This window comes from Dasypus novemcinctus, chromosome 5, assembly GCF_030445035.2.
Source record: "Dasypus novemcinctus isolate mDasNov1 chromosome 5, mDasNov1.1.hap2, whole genome shotgun sequence".
NCBI classification, from domain to species: domain Eukaryota; kingdom Metazoa; phylum Chordata; class Mammalia; order Cingulata; family Dasypodidae; genus Dasypus; species Dasypus novemcinctus.
In genome coordinates this window covers 38,080,657-38,099,261 of record NC_080677.1, presented here as the reverse complement: position 1 = coordinate 38,099,261, position 18,605 = coordinate 38,080,657, and the positions used below count along the sequence as shown (strand labels likewise).

Sequence of the window (18,605 nt, the reverse complement as noted above, 5' to 3'; positions counted from 1 at the left end):
AATTGAGAAATGTCGGGTTCTAGAAATTGGGGACTAGCAGCTGTGCTTTTCTTGTTTTGTTTTGTTTTTAATCTGAAAGAGACCTGTGGAAAAAAACCAGCAGCGTTTCTTCAAATGTTTAGTGAGTAGATTTAGGCATTCAGAGCAATGTGTAGGAGACATGCCTAGGTTCTAGACTTGTTCTGCAGTGTGGTTAGAAATAGGAACTTTCTGTTCCTTCAAAGCAGGATTGGTGGAAGGGGGAAAAGACCATAGGGCATTGTTTTTTTTCAAACACTGGATTGCTCCTAGAATTTCCTTTAAAAAGCGGGGATGGGATGGGGTGTAGTTGCGTGTTGGGGCTTGGCGGTACCTGTAGTAAGATTATTTCTTGAAACTTTGTTTCAGTTAACATAATTGGTTCATTTTCAGCAGATATATATGGGTATGTCTCCACTAATTGTTACCACTTGACAAATAACTAGGTCTGATTCCTCTCACTGCTCCCAATGTTTTCCTTCTCTCCTTTGGGGAGCTTCATAGTGTTAAGAGCATTATGGCAGTGTCTGATCTGATCAGTCCATTCTCAGTGTTATTAAATAATTTGAAAGAGTTGTGTGTGTATTTGTGTGTTTGTGTGTCTGCATGTGCACACATTGGGTCATCATATTAAATTTATTCCTGTATGTCATGATTAGGAAAAAAAAGTTTGAAAGTCACTGTTCTGTGGGCAATATGAGTACAGGAAAAAACCTTTTTAAGCCAACTGCTTCTTGGGGGAAGAAACCACTTTAGCTGGTCCTAAGACTGAGAATTTTGTTTAATTTATGTTTATACTTATCCTCTCTGGCAAATGATACTGTCTTTCCATTTACAGTAGCAATATAAACTCACCTTCTTAACCAAATGACTTCAGGTAAAAAAGTAAGTTGGTTTAAAGAAAAACATTAAGTAAATCATAGTATAGCTATGCATAGCTTCAGTTGGGAAGGTGGTGAGGGAATGACTAATTTTGAAAATTTCTCATCCAGCTAAACCTTTTATTATATGGATAACAAAATGATGATGCCTGAGAAGCAATTAATTTATGTCACCTTTCCCGGGTCTCATGGCTCAGCAGGAAATTAGGCTTTTTGGTTCACCATGAAAAGAAGGGCTTCTTAATTATGTTTCATGAATACCAATATTATCACTTATCTATATGACATGTAATATTTAGGATGCTTTGTAGATCCATACTTGATGGATAAGCATTGTTTTTAATCTGTAGTTCAGAGCCAGTGGCACTGCTCTCTGAGGCAGGTTTTCCAAAGTAAGAAAACTACAAGGATTGCCCCAATTCATAAAACTGCAAAATGTCTTCCATCATTCATCTGTGGTGAGTTGGGGAAGAAGGAAAAAACAAAACAAAACACCTGAGGAGAGTATCTGTAAGTGCAAAAAAGCACTTCTGAGGTTTCTGTATTGTACATGATATGGGGAAGAGCAGGTTTTTCAAAGACTCCTTCGACTCATAAGATGGGGCAGTCAACACCATGTAATTCTTTATTCCAATTGCTTTGTCTTGATGCACAGCTTCATCATCAGCCAATGTTGCAATTATTTTAAAAAGCAAATGCCAGCAAGCACAGCACCTGGAACCTTCTCACCTTTACAGCATGTCTGGCCTCCGTAGGGGACAAAAAGGTCCAACATTGCGTGTGGAGCCCAGGCAAAAAGGCAATAGGTGGCGGTGAGCCTGGGTTGGGTGTGTAAGGGTGACTTTTCCCCACGGCCAATATTTACATAAGTCATTCATCTCCACCTTTGCTATACTTAGGCGCTGGTTATATTCTATGGTATCACCCTGACTTCAGGACTTCGGAGGAAAGCTGGTGGCAGGAGACTGCTCAAGTGCCTTTAACAATAAATAGCTTTGTGCTCCCAGATGTGAATTCCACCTGCCCAGAAGCTTATGCTGAACCAGGAGCGAGGCTGACCCACATGGAGCTGGGCTTTTTTTCGCCTCGATGATCTTGGGAGACCGGTAAGAGTGAGAAGGCCGTCAAGCACTCGGGCTATTCTGCAAAACACGACGCAAGCCCGGCCGGCAGGTCATTGCTCTGCTCCAGCAGCCAGCCAGAAAGACAACAAATAAAATGGAAGCTCTTTCTCTGTGGGAAAATAGGCCTCGGATTCGAAGCGGGGAGCCTGGGGGTGAAGGGGGGCGGAGAGAGGGGAGAGGAAAGCAAAGAAAGGAAAGGCGAAGGCACTGCTCAGGGAAGCCGGGTTCATTCAAACCCCGAGGACAGCAAACTCCGCCTCCCCACGCCGCCGCCCGCTCAATCGCCGAGCGCTCCGGGTGTGAGCTGGCCCCGCGGGGAGCGGCTTGGAGCCGAGGAGGCGGCCGCAGAGGTGCTTTGGGCAGCCCCGCGCGGCGGATAGGCCCAGGCAAACAACACCCATTCCCCTCCCCCTCGCTCAGTTCAACTCCCACTCGGCCCCGGCCACGCCCTGCCGCCACCGCCCCCTCGGGCAGCTTTCCGCCCAGCAACCAGGCCCGGATCGGGGGCAGGAGGGAGGCGGTCCCTTGGAAACTACGAGGGCCGACAGCCTTTGCGGCGGCACCCCGCCCCCTTTCTCCCACCACTCAGCGCGCGTCACCAGGGGCTCAGCCAATAGGGAGCGAGCCAGGGAAAAAGGGCGCCCGGGTCCGGATGCGCCTCAGGAAAGCCATGCTCCCTGCGCGGGGGCAGCGGGCAGTTCACTTGGTATACGGAGCAGTCAGTGGTCCGCGCACCTCTACATCCGCGGCTCTCGCTTTGCATGAACGACAGCCCTACTTTTTTCTTTCGTGGCAATTCGAAGGGATGCTGGAGCGGACTTATGAGGGGAGGGCGCTGGGAAATGAATAGGGGGCGGGATATCCTGAGACAACAAGTTTGGCTGTATGGAGGGCCTACCGACAGCGCGCCTGAGTTAGAACGCCGAGAGAAAGAGCGCGAGAAGAGCCAAGGGGGGGAAAGAAAAGCCGCTGAGAGAAAAACCCCGAAAAAGGGGGTGGAGAGGAGGCGGCACCAGCGCCCCGGCCCCCGGCAGGTCGGTGGCCAATCCGCTGGGGGAAGGGGTGGAGAGTCGTCGGCTCCAGCAGAGAAAGGCCGAGGGGGGTGGGGAGTCGGCCGAGCTCGCACCGCCCTGGCCCCGCCCCCAGGCCGCGCCGCCGCCCGCGCCGCGCGCCGCCGCTGTCAATCAAGGGCGAGTCAGCCGGGCTCGGGCGGAGAGAGGAGCTGCTACGCCACAGCCCAGCGGCGGCCATTCGCGGAAAAAGAGGCAGAGCCTGTGCCAGCTACAGCCTCCTCCGAGCCACCGCGGGCGGGCGGGACCGGCCTCTCCTCCCGCCTCGCCCCCACCCCCACCCACCTCTATCCCAGTGTCTCCGTCTGAGGGTTTGTCCTGTTAATGCGGGATGAGCGGTACGTATTCTCCACCCCCCTCGGTCTCCTTCACCGCCTCCCTCCTTCCCTCCCTCCCCAGACCCTGCTCGGTTCTCCCCCCTCCCCCGGGGCCGCTGAGATGCTTTAAGGGGAGGAGGAGGAGGAGGGAGGGAATCAGGGGGAGGGAAGGAGGGTTGTGTTTTGTCTTAATGTCTGAGAGAGAACAACCTCCTTCTGGGTGTTGCTCTGGAGCCGATGGGTCGGGTTTCAAACCACGTTTTGTGATATCCCCCTCCTCCCTTCCCTCCTTCTCCCCCACCCCCTCCCAGTGTGCTTGGATCGCGGGTTTATGGAGATTAATGTTAGGGGGGAGGGGGAGAAGAGGGAAGGGAAAGACGAGTAATAATAATCCTAATAACCTGTTGTCGTGTGTGTATGGGGTTTGTTGCAGATCAGAAGAAGGAGGAGGAGGAGGAGGCGGCGGCGGCGGCGGCGGCGGCGGCGGCGGCGGCAGCAGCGGCAGCGGCAGCGGCAGCGGCGGCAGCAGCAGCAGCGATGGCTACAGAAGGAGGGAAAACCTCTGAGCCAGAGAATAACAATAAAAAAACCAAAACCTCAGGCTCCCAGGTAAAAGCAAGCATATAAAAAACTTCATCCCGAAACATTAGGGGAGAGAGGAAGTTATACCGTTTAAATACCCAGAAGTGAAGAACAGAATAAAAATGTTTATCCACTCAAAGCATCTTTCTGAGAGAGAGGAACTTAAAATGTAAATTCATAAAGATTTCACATATTTGAGGGTATAATGTTGTTTAAAATTACATCAGGAACTCAGACTATAGGAAAAAGGTGTGTATTTTCCCCAGGGGCATCTTAAGTTTAGGCAAGTAACACTTTAAGAAAGTTTGTTAAAAATTTCCTTTTATTTAAACTTTATATTTCAGGGTCTGCTGCCTTATTCATATATCTCGGGTCTCTAACTGCTTTTGTTCATATTTCTTTTCGATGTCTGCCACTTCCTGAGTAAGTTCTGATATTTAGAGCTGTCAAAATAAATAAAACCTCTCCCAACTACTGGCCTCCACTAAATCTGCCCACTTTTTTTCCCCCCCCTCTCCTTTATTATCCCATTTTGGGTAGGACTCTCAGCCCTCTCCTCTGGCTTTACTGGCAGCTACTTGCAGCAAAATAGGGACTCCTGGTGAAAATCAAGCAACTGGACAACAACAAATTATTATAGATCCAAGCCAAGGATTGGTGCAGCTTCAAAATCAACCACAACAGCTAGAACTGGTAACTACACAACTTGCTGGAAACGCTTGGCAACTCGTTGCCTCTGCTCCTCCTGCTTCAAAAGAAAATAACGTCTCTCAACCAGCTTCTAGTTCATCTAGTTCTTCCAGCAGTAATAACGGGAGTGCATCCCCTACAAAAACAAAATCAGGCAATTCTACCCCTGGTCAATTTCAGGTCATACAAGTTCAAAATCCAAGTGGTAGTGTACAGTACCAAGTGATTCCACAACTTCAGACTGTAGAAGGCCAGCAAATTCAAATCAATCCAACTAGTAGTTCGTCTTTACAGGATTTGCAGGGTCAAATTCAGCTCATTTCTGCAGGTAATAATCAAGCTATCCTCACGGCTGCTAACAGGACAGCTTCTGGGAATATTCTTGCTCAGAACCTGGCAAATCAGACAGTTCCAGTTCAAATTAGACCTGGTGTTTCAATACCACTGCAGTTACAGACCCTTCCTGGTACTCAGGCTCAAGTTGTAACAACTCTACCAATTAACATTGGAGGAGTAACTTTAGCTTTGCCAGTGATAAACAACGTGGCAACTGGAGGAGGGACTGGACAGGTTGGCCAGCCTGCTACTACTACTGATAGTGGGACTTCCAATGGGAATCAGTTAGTTTCCACACCCACCACCACCACTGCTTCTGCCAGTACTATGCCGGAATCTCCCTCCTCCTCCACTACCTGCACAACCACTGCTTCAACATCTCTGACGAGCAGTGACACGTTAGTGAGCTCAGCAGATACAGGCCAGTATGCAAACACATCAGCCAGTAGTTCTGATCGTACCATTGAAGAATCTCAGACACCTGCTGCTACCGAGTCTGAAGCCCAGAGCTCTAGTCAGCTTCAGTCTAATGGACTACAGAATGCACAGGATCAATCAAATTCTCTTCAGCAGGTGCAAATTGTAGGCCAGCCTATTTTGCAACAGATCCAGATTCAACAGCCTCAACAACAGATTATTCAGGCCATTCCACCACAGTCATTTCAACTCCAGTCAGGGCAGACGATTCAGACCATCCAGCAACAACCTTTGCAGAATGTTCAACTTCAAGCAGTAAATCCGACTCAGGTGCTTATCAGGGCTCCAACTTTAACACCTTCAGGGCAAATCAGTTGGCAAACTGTACAGGTTCAGAATATTCAGAGTCTTTCAAATTTGCAAGTTCAAAACGCTGGGTTATCCCAACAATTAACCATCACCCCAGTGTCTTCAAGCGGTGGCACAACTCTTGCTCAGATTGCACCTGTGGCTGTTGCTGGTGCCCCAATAACTTTGAATACTGCTCAGCTCGCATCAGTGCCTAACCTTCAGACAGTGAGTGTTGCCAACCTGGGTGCTGCAGGTGTTCAAGTGCAGGGAGTTCCAGTTACAATCACTAGTGTTGCAGGTAAGTTACTACATCTTTTCTCTTGAAGTACCTTTTAAAGAGTTTCTAATAAGATCGATTATTGCTCTTTTTGTTTTGCTAACTCAAATTTGTCATAGACCTCTGAGGTAAATTGATGACCATCAGGAATAAAAGAAAACCCAAAAATATTATACTACCAACTGTAACTCTATAATGATCAGGGTGACCTGTTCATTTTTGTAGATTTTAGTATTAGGTTTTGTATTCAATTTGTTAGATAGCTTTAAAAGATTATTCTTTTATGAAGCAGAGCTTCCTGATTAGAATCATAACTGTCTTCTGTCATTTAGGGATCATATTTGCATACAGTTGAACTCTTCAGAAAGAACCCTAGTCAAAATGATATTTCTCTTCTTGAAGAGATTGTAACTGAATTCAGGTTTTGAACTGAATTAATAGCATATAGCTGTGAGTCTGATGAGGTTTTCATTCCTCTGTGTAGTAAAGCTTTTTTTGTTTTTTAACTGGAAATTACTTTTCAAACTTCAGTATCTTATCACCCGTACCTTTATTTTATTATAATGGATTGTTAGTTTTTAAACTAGATGCAGTTGTAAATTCTTTAACTTTTATGTCTACTTTTTTGCTAAAATCGGAATTTCTCAAGATTTCAAATTGCAATTCTTGAAGTAGTAAAATTGTGACTTCAAACGTACTTTCATTTATAAAATTATATTTCAGTAAATTTTGTGGTCATTGTTGATTATTTATAGTTTCAGTGTGACGTTGGTGGAAAGCAATTAAAAATGCAGCTCGACAGTAAAATGTCACTAACTTGAATTAGTTGTGCTTAGGTCATCAAACCAATTATAAAGCAGTTGTTATTTGGTATGCATGTAAAAGATACTTCTGAAGTACTTAGGAAATTATTACTATTAAGTATTTTAATCTTTCTAGACCATTCTTGTTTTCTAATAACTAAATACTTACCAGTGGTTCTGAATTGGTGAAAACCTAGGTGTTTTAGTGCTTTTGATACTTTCAGACCTCTTCAGTTAAATATTTTCTGATATTTTGAAATGACTAAGGCTATTACTTGAATGAGCTTTCTTGAAACAAGTGGCAGGATAATTGGGCTATGATTCTAGTTTTACAGTAATACCTAATGTATTAAAATTGGAAATTGCCACATAGACCCTTCTGATTCAGGAGAACCTAGATTACATTTCTTATTAAATATCCACTGCCTTTAGACCAGTGCTGTCTAAAAGAACTTTGTGTGGTGATGGAAATGTTCTGTATCTGTGCTGTGCAACATATTAGCCACTACCCACATGGGGCTATTGAGCGCTTGAAATGTGAGGAATGCAACTGAGGAACTGAGTTTTAAATTTTATTTAGTTTTAACTAATTGTTATTTAAATGGCTGTATGTGGCTGGTGGCTGCTGTGTTGGACAGCACAGTAATCTAATAAAAGAATATTTTGAGTTTGGTACTTCCCCCCCCCAAAACTATTGCAACATACTTATATAAGTGTTTCTTTGGATTAAAATCCGTCACTTGCTTTGTTCTTACTCTTTTTCTAAACATTGACAGCTATTTGAGTATTTCAGAAAAATGTCTGTTTTGGTGGGTTGAATGACACTGCACTGTCAAAGCAAAAGTTTTTTAGCCTACATTTTGTCATGCCTATTAAGCATTAGTGAATTGTAATTAAGAGAATTGAATAACATAATTTAGGTTAGAAATAGTCAATTCTTTTGCTATTTAATTGATATCCATTACAGTCCAGTTTTTCCAATGACCATTGTGAAGGTGAAACAACAAATTGTTATCCAAATGCCTAACTCAGATTTACCTGAATGGTTTGTTATAAATACCAGGGCAGCTTCTGGAACATATTTGGGGGGTGGGGTCAGGAAATTTACATTTCAGACAAAATTTGCAGGTGATTCTAGAGTTCACTAAAGTTTTAGGGCCCCTGGTCTAGCTATCAGCAATGAACAGGCTTGAATCAAAAGGCAGGTGGGCATTGAGTTAGTTCATGTACACATCAGAGTTTATGACGGTGAATGACTTTTGATGGCAAATACAACTTTCTATTTTTTACTCCATAAATATATATTGACTGGCTATTATGTGCTGAGCACTCCCAATAGGTATATTTTTTCCCATCATTTTCAGAGACATGTATTTTTTATTTAAAGTGTTTACATGGTTTGAGGATCTACTTAAAAGTATTTGAGGAGGTTTGAGCTTTATATTGTTGGATTCTTTTTTCTGAAACTAAAGATTATAAACTTTATTGATGTTGAAGAGTTAATGTTCTTATAGATATGCTCAATCATTTTAAGAAGATGCCCTATTTCAGACACCAGAAATGTACCCTGATTTATACAAGTCAGTACTGTTTATCTCGGCCTAGTTGTTTGTAGGTTTTACTTCATTTCCTAAGATACGCATAGTAGGTACTTGAAAAACTTCTGCTGAATTAAGATATAAAAAGTGCGGGAGAAGATACAGCAGTTTGGAAGTGGGAGCAATGCTCTAGAGTGGTTTTAATGAAGTAAATGAAATAGCTTTGTTTTCACTAATATCTTTTGGCCTTGAGTTTTCAAGACATTTAGAGTGTACATGAGGTACTTTACTTTCTTGAGAAGGGGTGAGAAGGAGCAATAATATGTCCCTTTTGTGAGTGAGCACTGGAACTGGAAGTTCAGAGGTTTTACTTTGTGTCCCTCATCTAGTTTTTAGTACTTCCCTAGTTATATCATGTCTTCCCCCACACACCCCACCCCCCCCTCAGACTAGTATCGTTTAATTTTATTAAATTTATTTTTTAAAAATTGCTCTAAGTTTTTAAAATAGCTATTGCCAGGGGAGAAATATATACATATATATTAGGTAGCTTTGGCAGAATGTCACTGCTAGTTCTTCTGCCTCGTCTTCGTTTTAGGGCAATAGAAGGGAGGGGTCTGCATGAGGTGAACAGAAAAAGAGGGAGAAAATCATATAAGGCAAATCAAATGACATCATTTCCTGAAGCTGGGGAGTTTCATACTTGGTTTTATGAAATAATGTTAGTGACAACCCAGGGGCAATATCTCCTTGATAATGTATTCAGCATGTATTTTGATCTCAGCTGAAAATTCTGAGTTCCAGGTTTAGCATCTAACATATAATTAGAATTGTGATAGGAACTAAATACATGTACCCTCCACATACTTTTTATTTCCTTGTTGAGACTGTGTTTGTTTTTGGCCTAAGGAAGAAGAGAAACCCTATTTTAAGTTTAAGCACAAAGGCAACAACTTACTCTACTGCTGGTTTGAGAACGTCCTTTGCTTTAATTAAGTGAGCAGAGTGGAAGGTGTTTTGCTCAAAAAGAACCACCTGTTTTCATAATATCCTCTGGTAGCCAAAGAGTCCTGTATAGATAAAGTGAGCTTCCGGAGTTGTATCTTCTTAAAGAATTCAGACTTTGTAGGGACCACTGATAACTAAATCTGCTAGCAGTTGACTTACTTTTGGCCTTAATCATCATTCGTAATATCAGATTATGCTGTAGGCCTCTTGCTGGATGAGTGGATATTTGTCAGTTTCATTGACAGTTACCATTTTTATGCTAGTTCTCAAACAAAGGAATTTAAGACTTGATAAAATGTTGCTGCTCTTCAAGCACTTGACTCAATTACCTCCTCTTTTTCTTCAGAGAACTAAAATAAGAAACCTGGCATGTAGTAGAATCAGGCATGGGAGAGCCAATTCTTTGTAAAAATGGGTACCAAAGAAAACAATGGAAATTCATATTTAATCTCAGATCCGAACTTAATCCAGTAGTCACTTCTTATACCAAACTTTTTTTCCCAGAGCTGCTAGAAGTAGAAGAACCTATTCAAGTTTAGTAGAAATTAAATAGGTTTATTCCAAATATAATTTCCCTTTGCCATGAATGTTTTATAAATTGGGATTTCTGTAATAGGCATCCTAAAAATAATTTGTCTGAGTATATGTATAAATTCCTGGGTTTGGTTTTCATTTATTTTTGCAGAGGAGTCAGGTTTACTCTTGTAATTTTATTTCTCTAAATTCTTCTTCTAATACTGTTCATTATAGATTGAAATTCATTATGAGGAACTTAAGTCTTGTACCCTATACAAGGAATTTGGGTTTTGAACTTCCAAGTTAGTTTTACCCATTAGATGATACATATATCATCTAATGAGTATGTGTTTGTGTGTATGTGTGTGTATATATATGTATATATGTATATGTGTGTGTGTGTATATATATAGTGTGACTTTTTAAGATTTGGTGATGATGACATAACCAATATTGGTGCCTATTTTTTATTGTTTCATGAAAGATGGAAAAAGTAGTGTAGAATCACATTAATTTTTAAAAAGGCCTCATTTGAAAATGATTTCAGGGTCGAGGAGCAAGGAAAAATAGTTTTAATCACCTGCTTTTCAAATTCCAGATTAAGAAATATGTAACGAGTAATACTTTGGGAATATTGGGGCAGCCTTTAAAACAGGCTGGCAAGAAAAGAAAAGGAAGCATGGTCAGAAGGAAGATAAGTAAAGGGAAGCATGGTCAAGAAGCAAGATAGGTGAAGGGTGCTTTTCCTAGGTCCTTCAGAAATAATGTAGATTTACAGGGTGATAGAATTGTAGTTGAAAGGACTTTTAGAGATAATGTTTACCAGTTGTATCCTTTTGGGATATTGCTGTTCAAGTCTATAAAGGTTGTTGTTTTTACCATTTCAGGTATAAGGAGGAGTGTTTCTTTTGTATTCGCCCTGTGGGTTGGAGGCTGTGCTAAGTAAATACTTGGGGATTGACATAGTAAGGATTGACAATAAAAGGGAGAATGTAGTCTACCAGGTTGTACACATACATATGCTCTTTTATGTGCTTCTGATTTATGTATGTGCTAAGATTGGAACTCATAATGCTTGTCATTTTGCTACTTAGTGAGTAAGCAAATTGTGCAAAGGAAACCTGACAAACCATAAATTGCTTATAAAAATAGATGGTAAGATAAAGGCTTAATGGAATTGTAGTTAAGAGCTAAGATATCTTAAAGGTAATTGAACGTCTTTCCTCCCCCTGCATTCCTTAGCCCTATTTTAAAAATGAGGAAATTGAAGACCAGAAAGATTGAATGACTTGGTTATACTTTGTGGCAAAAGTGAGGGCTAGTATCTTTACTGTGTTCCAGTCATCTTTCTATTTGTATTTCTTTCTTTTTTCTTCTTTTTTTTAATTAAAGTTAATAGATCACAAGGAATGTTATATTAAAAAACATAAAAAAACAAGGAACATAAGAGGTTCCCATACAACCCACTCCCCACCCCCACCACATCATTTTTGTAAATTGTACTTTTTTGAAGATATATACATCACACACAAAAAATGAGGTTCCTGTATACCCCCCACCCCCCACTCCACTCCTTCCATACCAACAACCTCCCTCATCATTGTGACTCTGTTGTATTTCTGTTATCTAAATCTTTTGCTAGTAAATGAATAAATTTAGCTGAGGATAAGGGAACAGAAAGGGAGAGCACCTCATATATTTTCACTAGGTGTTCGGCCTTGGTATACTTAATAACATATTGGAAAAAAAACGCAATCTCTAGGTCTCCCCTATATTGAATTTAATGGTGGAACCTAAGTGTATTATTTGTTCTTTTTTTTTTTAGAGACCTATTTTTTTAAATTTCTCTCCCCTTTCCCACCCCCTGCATTGTCTGCTTTCAGTGTCTATTCTTTGTGTTCTGTGTCCACTTGCATTATCCAGCAGAACTGGGAAACGCATCTCTTTTTGTTGCATCATCTTGCTGCGTCAGCTCTCTGTGTGTGCTGCACCACTCCTGGGTGGGCTGCGCTTTTTTCACACGGGGCTGCTTTCCTTACGGGGTGCACTCCTTGCGCGTGGGGCACCCCTACACGGGGGCGCCCCTGCATGACACTGCGCTCCTAGCACAGCAGCACTGCATGTGGGCCAGTTTACCACGCAGGTCAGGAGGCCCTGGGGAATGAACCCTGGACCCTCCATGTGGTAGACAGACGCTCTATCAGTTGAGCCATGTCCAAGCCCTTTTCTTTCTTAAAAGAGCACATTCAGAACTAAAGAATATTCATATGGTTGAGACAGTGTCTTTACTCAAACTATGGTTAGAAATTTTTTTTTTAAATGAGAGTTGTGAAGGGAGAAAACCTGCTATGTGGTAGGTGCTGGGTTAAGTGCTTGTTTTCTTTAAATGCTACAGTATCCTTGTATGGTAGGTATCATTGCCCCCATTTTACAGATTACCCCACAAAGCTTTAATTTCCTTCAGAAAATCTTTCCCCGAGTAAGTGGTAGGGCGATGGTTTAAAGTTATTTTTGATTCTGATGCTTTCATTCATGTGACATAAGTTCCAAGAATAAGTCCACAGATAAAGGTTGGTTTTCACTCTTTTGTGTCTGCTGAGCTATGCATGCTTAAATGGTCAGTGACTGTAAACTGAAATACTAACTCTGCATTTAAGCTGTCTTGTTCTAATATTCTATGGCACTAACAGACAATTATGACCCTTAGTTAGCAGAGAATAAAAACTTGTATGGCTATTTGGAGACCTCTGTGTTAAGCTCAGATTTTAAAATACTATATGTGGATGACAGGAGGAGGGTCATAGGTTTAAGAATTAATACAAAAAGCAGCATGAAATTTTAAGAATACCGTCAGGAAAGCAGAAACTCAAAAAACTCGTAATAAAGTGTCTTAGTTTGCAGAGCTTCTATTAGAAATACCACAAACTGGGTTTGGCTTAACATGAGGGAGTTTATTAGCTTATGGTTTTGAAACTAGAAGAAGTTCAAAGTCAAGTTATCTACAAGGCTCTGTAACATTTATGTAATCAAACTATCTTTAAAAAAAAAAAAAAAAGGGCAGGGGGTTCTACAAGACATGCTTTCTACCAGAGTCTGGAGTGTTCTGGTGCTTGCTGGAATATCTTGGCTTGCATCTCTGCCTCCCTTCACATGACAGTGTCCTCTCCTTTCTTTCACTCTTCAGGTTTCCTCTGACTTTCAACTTCTTCCTGTGGGCCTTCTCCAAGTTCTGGCTTCCTGTTTCTTCTTTTTCTAAGGCCTCCAGTAATCTGGACTAAGACCCACTCTCGTTTGGTTGGACCACACCTTACCTAAAAATAACATCTTCAAGAGGTTCTATTTCCAATGGATTCACACCCACAGGAATGTGGATTAAGATTAAGAACATGTTTAATTGGGGCATATAATTCAGTCTACCACATAAAGTGAGGCTTTTATAATTAGTTTAAGCTACATATAAGGCTTTAAATGAAAGCATTTTGTTTGAGCAAAATCATTTACTGTTAAGAGAAGACAAATGAAAAGGCAGAGCTTCTCCACTTGAAGTTTCTGTTAAACAGCTAAGAGCATGCATTCCAACCAAAATGACTAGAGCTGTAACTCATTCTAAGATATTTGCTCAAGATAAGTGAGGAGATAGAGAACACTTAGTTGCTTTTTAGAAGTCAAGATGATCCAGATGAATGCTATCCTAGGGTCAGAAGGAACTTCCAGATTGAGTTTCAGGCCATTATCAGTCATTCAGTTTACGAAGTATGGAAGAAGTACCAGAAAACAGAGCATGCTTAGTAAGCATCTCAATTTTCCAACATATACCAACCTGCAGACAAATGAGCTTTATAAGCATTCTTAACAAAGTTCTTAAATGAATTATTGAGGAGTTAACTTATTTAAAAAAGAATTCAGGGATCATTAGGAGCCAGCATGGATTTACTAAGAAATTAGGTTCATATCTTCTTTCTTTAGGGTTTCCAGATAAATATTCAAAGGAAATAGCATCAGCACAATGTGTATTGATAGTCATATCTTTAAAAGGCTCATAGCTGGTTTCAAAATTATATGAAAAGTGTTGATTGTCATCCTCAGTAGAGGTTTCTGGCATTATGGCATAGGGTTCTATTCTGGATCTATTCCTGTTTTAAGTTTTTTTCCAAAATCAGACTAAAGAAGAGGATGACTATTTACTGAATTCAGAGATGAGACAAAACTGAGAGATGTTGCTAATGTGATAGGGGATAGAATTGAGATTTAGGGTGATCTTAATAGGGTCAAATGCAGGGCCAGAGTTAGCAAGATAAATATTACAGGTAAAATCCTCTTTTTTTTTTTTTTTTAAGATTTATTTCTTTCTCACCCCTCCCTCCATTGTCTGCTCTTTGTGTCCATTTGCTGTGTGTTCTTCTGTGTCAGCTTATATTCTCATTAGGCAGCTCCACAACTGAACCTGAGACCTGGAGTGGGAGAGAGGCGATCATTCTCTTGTGCCAGCTCAGCTCCCTAGTCTGCTGTGCTCTTATTATTTCTCCTCTGTTTCTCTTTTTGTTGCGTCATCTTGCTGTGCCAATTCTCTGCATGGGCCAGCACTCCTGCGCAAACTCCACGCAGGCCAGCACTCCGCATGGGCCAGCTCGCCATGAGGGCCAGCTTGCCTTCACCAGGAGACTCTGGGCATCAAACCCTGAACCACCTGTATGGTAGATGGGAGCCCAATTGCTTGAGCCACATCCACATCCCAAAATCCTCTTTTTAAAAGGGGAGGTAAGCAGGGGAGATTGTACACATACAAAATGAAGGGAAAGCTGACTTGACAACACTACATTTGAAAACAGTTTGGGACTTATTGACTTAATATGAAGTAAGAGTAAAGTTCTTTGTGTTTGTCAGAACACAATTGCAATATTGGGTGCAGGTGGCATGTTTTAAATTGACAAAGTTGCAAATATACCAAGAAGGATTTCCAGGATGAAGAGTGTAGAAAATATTTCATGCTAGCAGTAGTCAAAGAGAGGGGATTTTTATTGTTACAGGAAGACCAAGAGAAAGTTTGACACCTGCCTTTAGATATATGAAGGGTTATGTTTTGGAAAATGAAATAGTTTGGGTTTTGTTTAGCCTTGGGAAAACAGCTGAATATGTAAAGTATACACATATATGGACATATGGACTAGCGCTGTACAATAGAGATTGGATGTCCATCTGTCAGCAGTACTAAGTTTTGTGGAAGAATTCTTGTGCCATATAAAAAGTTTGATTAGATAAATTATGAGACTTCTATTTCTAAAATTTATGATTCTGTGAATATTTGAGTACCCAGTCCTATTCTGGGTACTCCTTTCCAGCAAGATCAGAGTTCTCTATAAATCTTAGTTAAACTTATGTGATTAAGTAAGTACTCAGAGTTTTTCAGAGGGTTTTGAGGGTCACAGTTTTAAACTTTGATATTCTTAGTTATACCATTTTTCTTATTACAGAAGCAGCACTAGTAAGATGAATTCTATTAAGCAATAAATACAGTACTTTGGTTCATAAAATCAGTGGATTTGTGGTCTTCATTATTTGTTAGATTTACTGACTTGCTCTAAGGTGTTATTTTTCTATATCATTTGCCTTTTAATGGGTGAACACTGCCTTTAAAGTAATAGTATTTTAAGCACTATATTTGTAGTTAGGATATTTTGTCTAAGTAGCTCTTCAAACATAGTCATTGCTAATACTGTCACTTTAGTATATGCAAAGTGATTATTTTTTTTCAATGGTATTAGAGGGTACTAAGAAAATCCCCTGCCCCTTTCCGTTCCCCTTCCCCCTTCCTCTTCCTTTTCCCTTTCTCCCTTCTTCCCTTCTCCCCTTTCTTCCTTCCTTCCTTTGTTGTGGCTTATAATATCTAGGTCATAGGTGTGCATGAAAAATATTTGAGATCCTTTTAAATACAAGTTATAACTCAAATGTATTGAAGTTCTCTTTTCCTGTAGGGATGATAGTTTAGGGAGCTAGCAAATAATCTCTGCTTGCTATACTGTTCATGTAGCAGGTTTATTATTACTGCCAATATATATATACACTGAGAGGTTTCACAGAGCACAGGACTAAGAATTAAACTCTTAGTTTTTGCTTGGGTGCTGCCCCCTATGAACTGTTTCACTCCAGGTGAATATATTGTATTTGGAGCTTCGCTCCTTTTCTTCATTTGTAAAATAGTGCTTTTAATTCCTTCCTTCTTTACCTCAGAATTGTAAGGATGAGACAAGAGAATATTTATAAAAATGTTTTGAATTCTCAAGAAATATATATAGAATGATACGTGTAACCTACCTGTTAAAGTCTCCACATAGTGACACCCATTAGAAGAATGCAAGGTAATAAGGTGGGAGAATAAGTAGGTATGAACATTAGCTCTGAAAGTACTAACCTGTTTTAAAAGAATGGTTATGTTGGAGAGATGAGGCCTGCATACATGAAACAATTATATGGCAGCTGCAACTGCCTACTAGAGTTTATAATTAAGTATTGGCTATTGAGGGTATGAAAAGCAAGGATTGAGAGTTCAGAAATAAGTGAGAGCTGTGGATTAGAGTATTACGAGGAAGGCTGTCTGTGATGGTCATAGGCCTTGAAGATTGGATTGGAAAGTGGACATTTGTGGCTGAGAGGTGAGAAGAGAGGATGTCCTGAGCCAAGCTGCTGAACTTGAAACAAGCTTGACAAGGACCAAAGATTGAAAAAGTCCAAAGCCTTCATGTGCACTTGAAATCTATAATTAACACACGAAAAACATGAAGGGATTGAATGGAATGATTTGTGATGAAATGATATTTTTAGGGTGTTTCTTTACAGATCAAAGTGTAGAAAAATTAGGAATCAGGGTCCTGTTTTCAAAACAAAAAGAATGTTGTTACAGTAATTTAGTCATGAATTCATAATGTCCTCTAGAAAGATACTGCCTTGAAGTAATTGTAAATGGTTGCTTAATGTGAAAAACATGTTGTCAGACTTTTTAGTATAGTGAATTGTGACATGAAAAAAGTGATAATGGATTAAGTAAAAAAATCAGGTTTACTTGTTTTTGGTTTTGTTTTTCTCTTACTCTATATCAAGGGTGTTAAGAGGCTGTAAGAAACTAAAGATGGAATGAGACATGTTTGCTGTCCTTACAGAATATTATTATCTGTTGCAGGAGACATACTATATTTCTTTGCTTTTAAGGTGGTTTTTTTTTTTTGACATTATAACATCTTTGAAATTGGAATGTACCTTGTAATCAAAGACATGTCATTGTTTAACTAGCAGCATTTTTTTCTGTCTTGTGATTACTTATATCTTAGAGTAAATGGCATATGGTATATATATAGCTAATTAAGTTACAATGTGATGAGTGCTTAGTTTATAAAAGCTATGAATAAAGTGTCACAGAAGCCCAGAGAAAAAGAGGAACTATGTAGTTCTTGTAGGAATGTTTTCATGGAGGGAGTGATACCTGGGCCTTAAAGGATGATAAGGAGTTTGCCAGGTCAGGAGGGAGAAGAGGACCATTGGGAGTTATGTTGGATTTTTACCTATAGCTCAGAAATTCAGTTAAGGAGTATTCTAGAAACATTACAAAATTCAGGCTTGAATCGATAGAGAATATGCACTAAAGTTGAATTGTAAACCTTTTGGAGGCAGTGTACTGTGTCTTTAGATAGATGGATGGATGGATGGATGGATGCACTGTAATGTGTCTTTAGATGGATGGATGGATGGATAGATAGATTGATAATTTTTCCCTCCTATATCACACCTTGCTGAACATTGGTCAGTATATGTAATCCTGGTATTGAACTAAAAGAAAGGGCACAGATGGAGAACTTTGACTTCATGGGAGAATGGGATGGATAGATCTTTGGAGTAGGTTCAAGATGCATACTTGAAAAGGAATGAGAGAGTTTATGGTCATAAAAGGATAGGTGATCAATAAACTGAAATAAAGGGAATTTTTATCTGAATGTTTCATACATTTTGGTGGACAGTTGCAGGTGAGAATCTTAGCAATGAAAGGAATTTTGAGAAATTGAAGGTATTTGAAATTTCCGGGTTATTTCTGATCCTCTGAAGGTATTATGTAGGTGCCTCATATAGTGGTCAATCAGAGAAGGTTTAGTTCTGTAAATAATGAGTCAAATCACCATAGCTTTTTGTTCACAGAAGCGGAGCTGCTTTTGCACAGGAGTATAGGAACCAGATAGTGATCTATGCTGTGGTAAGTGGGTATCTGTGCTTGATGTGGGGTTGGGGGAGGGGGTAGAAAATCCTTGTTTGGGTGTTCTTGAGGGTGTCTAGTCCAGGGAGTTGAGGGAGAAGAGGGAAAAGGATAAGAGTAGTGGAATATGGCAGAGAGTACTAACTGGATTTATATAAGAGAAATAATTATACTTAAACTGCTTTTGTATTATATATCTGCATGTGTAAGTTTGTGTGTGTGTGTGTGTGTGTGTACGTACACACATTTACTCACTAGAAATATGTTGAAGAAAAACTTAAAGGAAGTGGACTTGGCCCAATGGATAGGGCATCTGCCTACCACATGGGAGGTCCGTGGTTCAAACCCTGGGCCTCCTTGACCCGCATGGAGCTGGCCCATGTGCAGTGCTGATGCGCGCAAGGAGTGCTGTGCCACGCAGGGGTGTCCCCAGCATAGGGG

General features: G+C 40.5%; 1 protein-coding gene across 2 annotated transcripts in view; it reads left to right on the top strand.

Moving 5' to 3' along the window:
* The first annotated feature begins 2,702 nt into the window (after positions 1-2,702).
* SP4 (Sp4 transcription factor) overlaps positions 2,703-18,605 on the top strand; it is an 84,128-nt gene continuing 68,225 nt past the window's right edge. The window contains exons 1-3 of one of the 2 annotated variants that reach the window (XM_058296895.2): positions 2,703-3,431; positions 3,844-4,019; positions 4,533-6,084. In XM_058296895.2, the coding sequence (XP_058152878.1) occupies positions 3,425-3,431; positions 3,844-4,019; positions 4,533-6,084 (1,735 nt within the window). In that variant the 5' untranslated portion in view covers positions 2,703-3,424. The remainder of the gene's footprint in view (positions 3,432-3,843; positions 4,020-4,532; positions 6,085-18,605) is intronic. The other variant, XM_058296896.1, reaches the window with a different exon arrangement.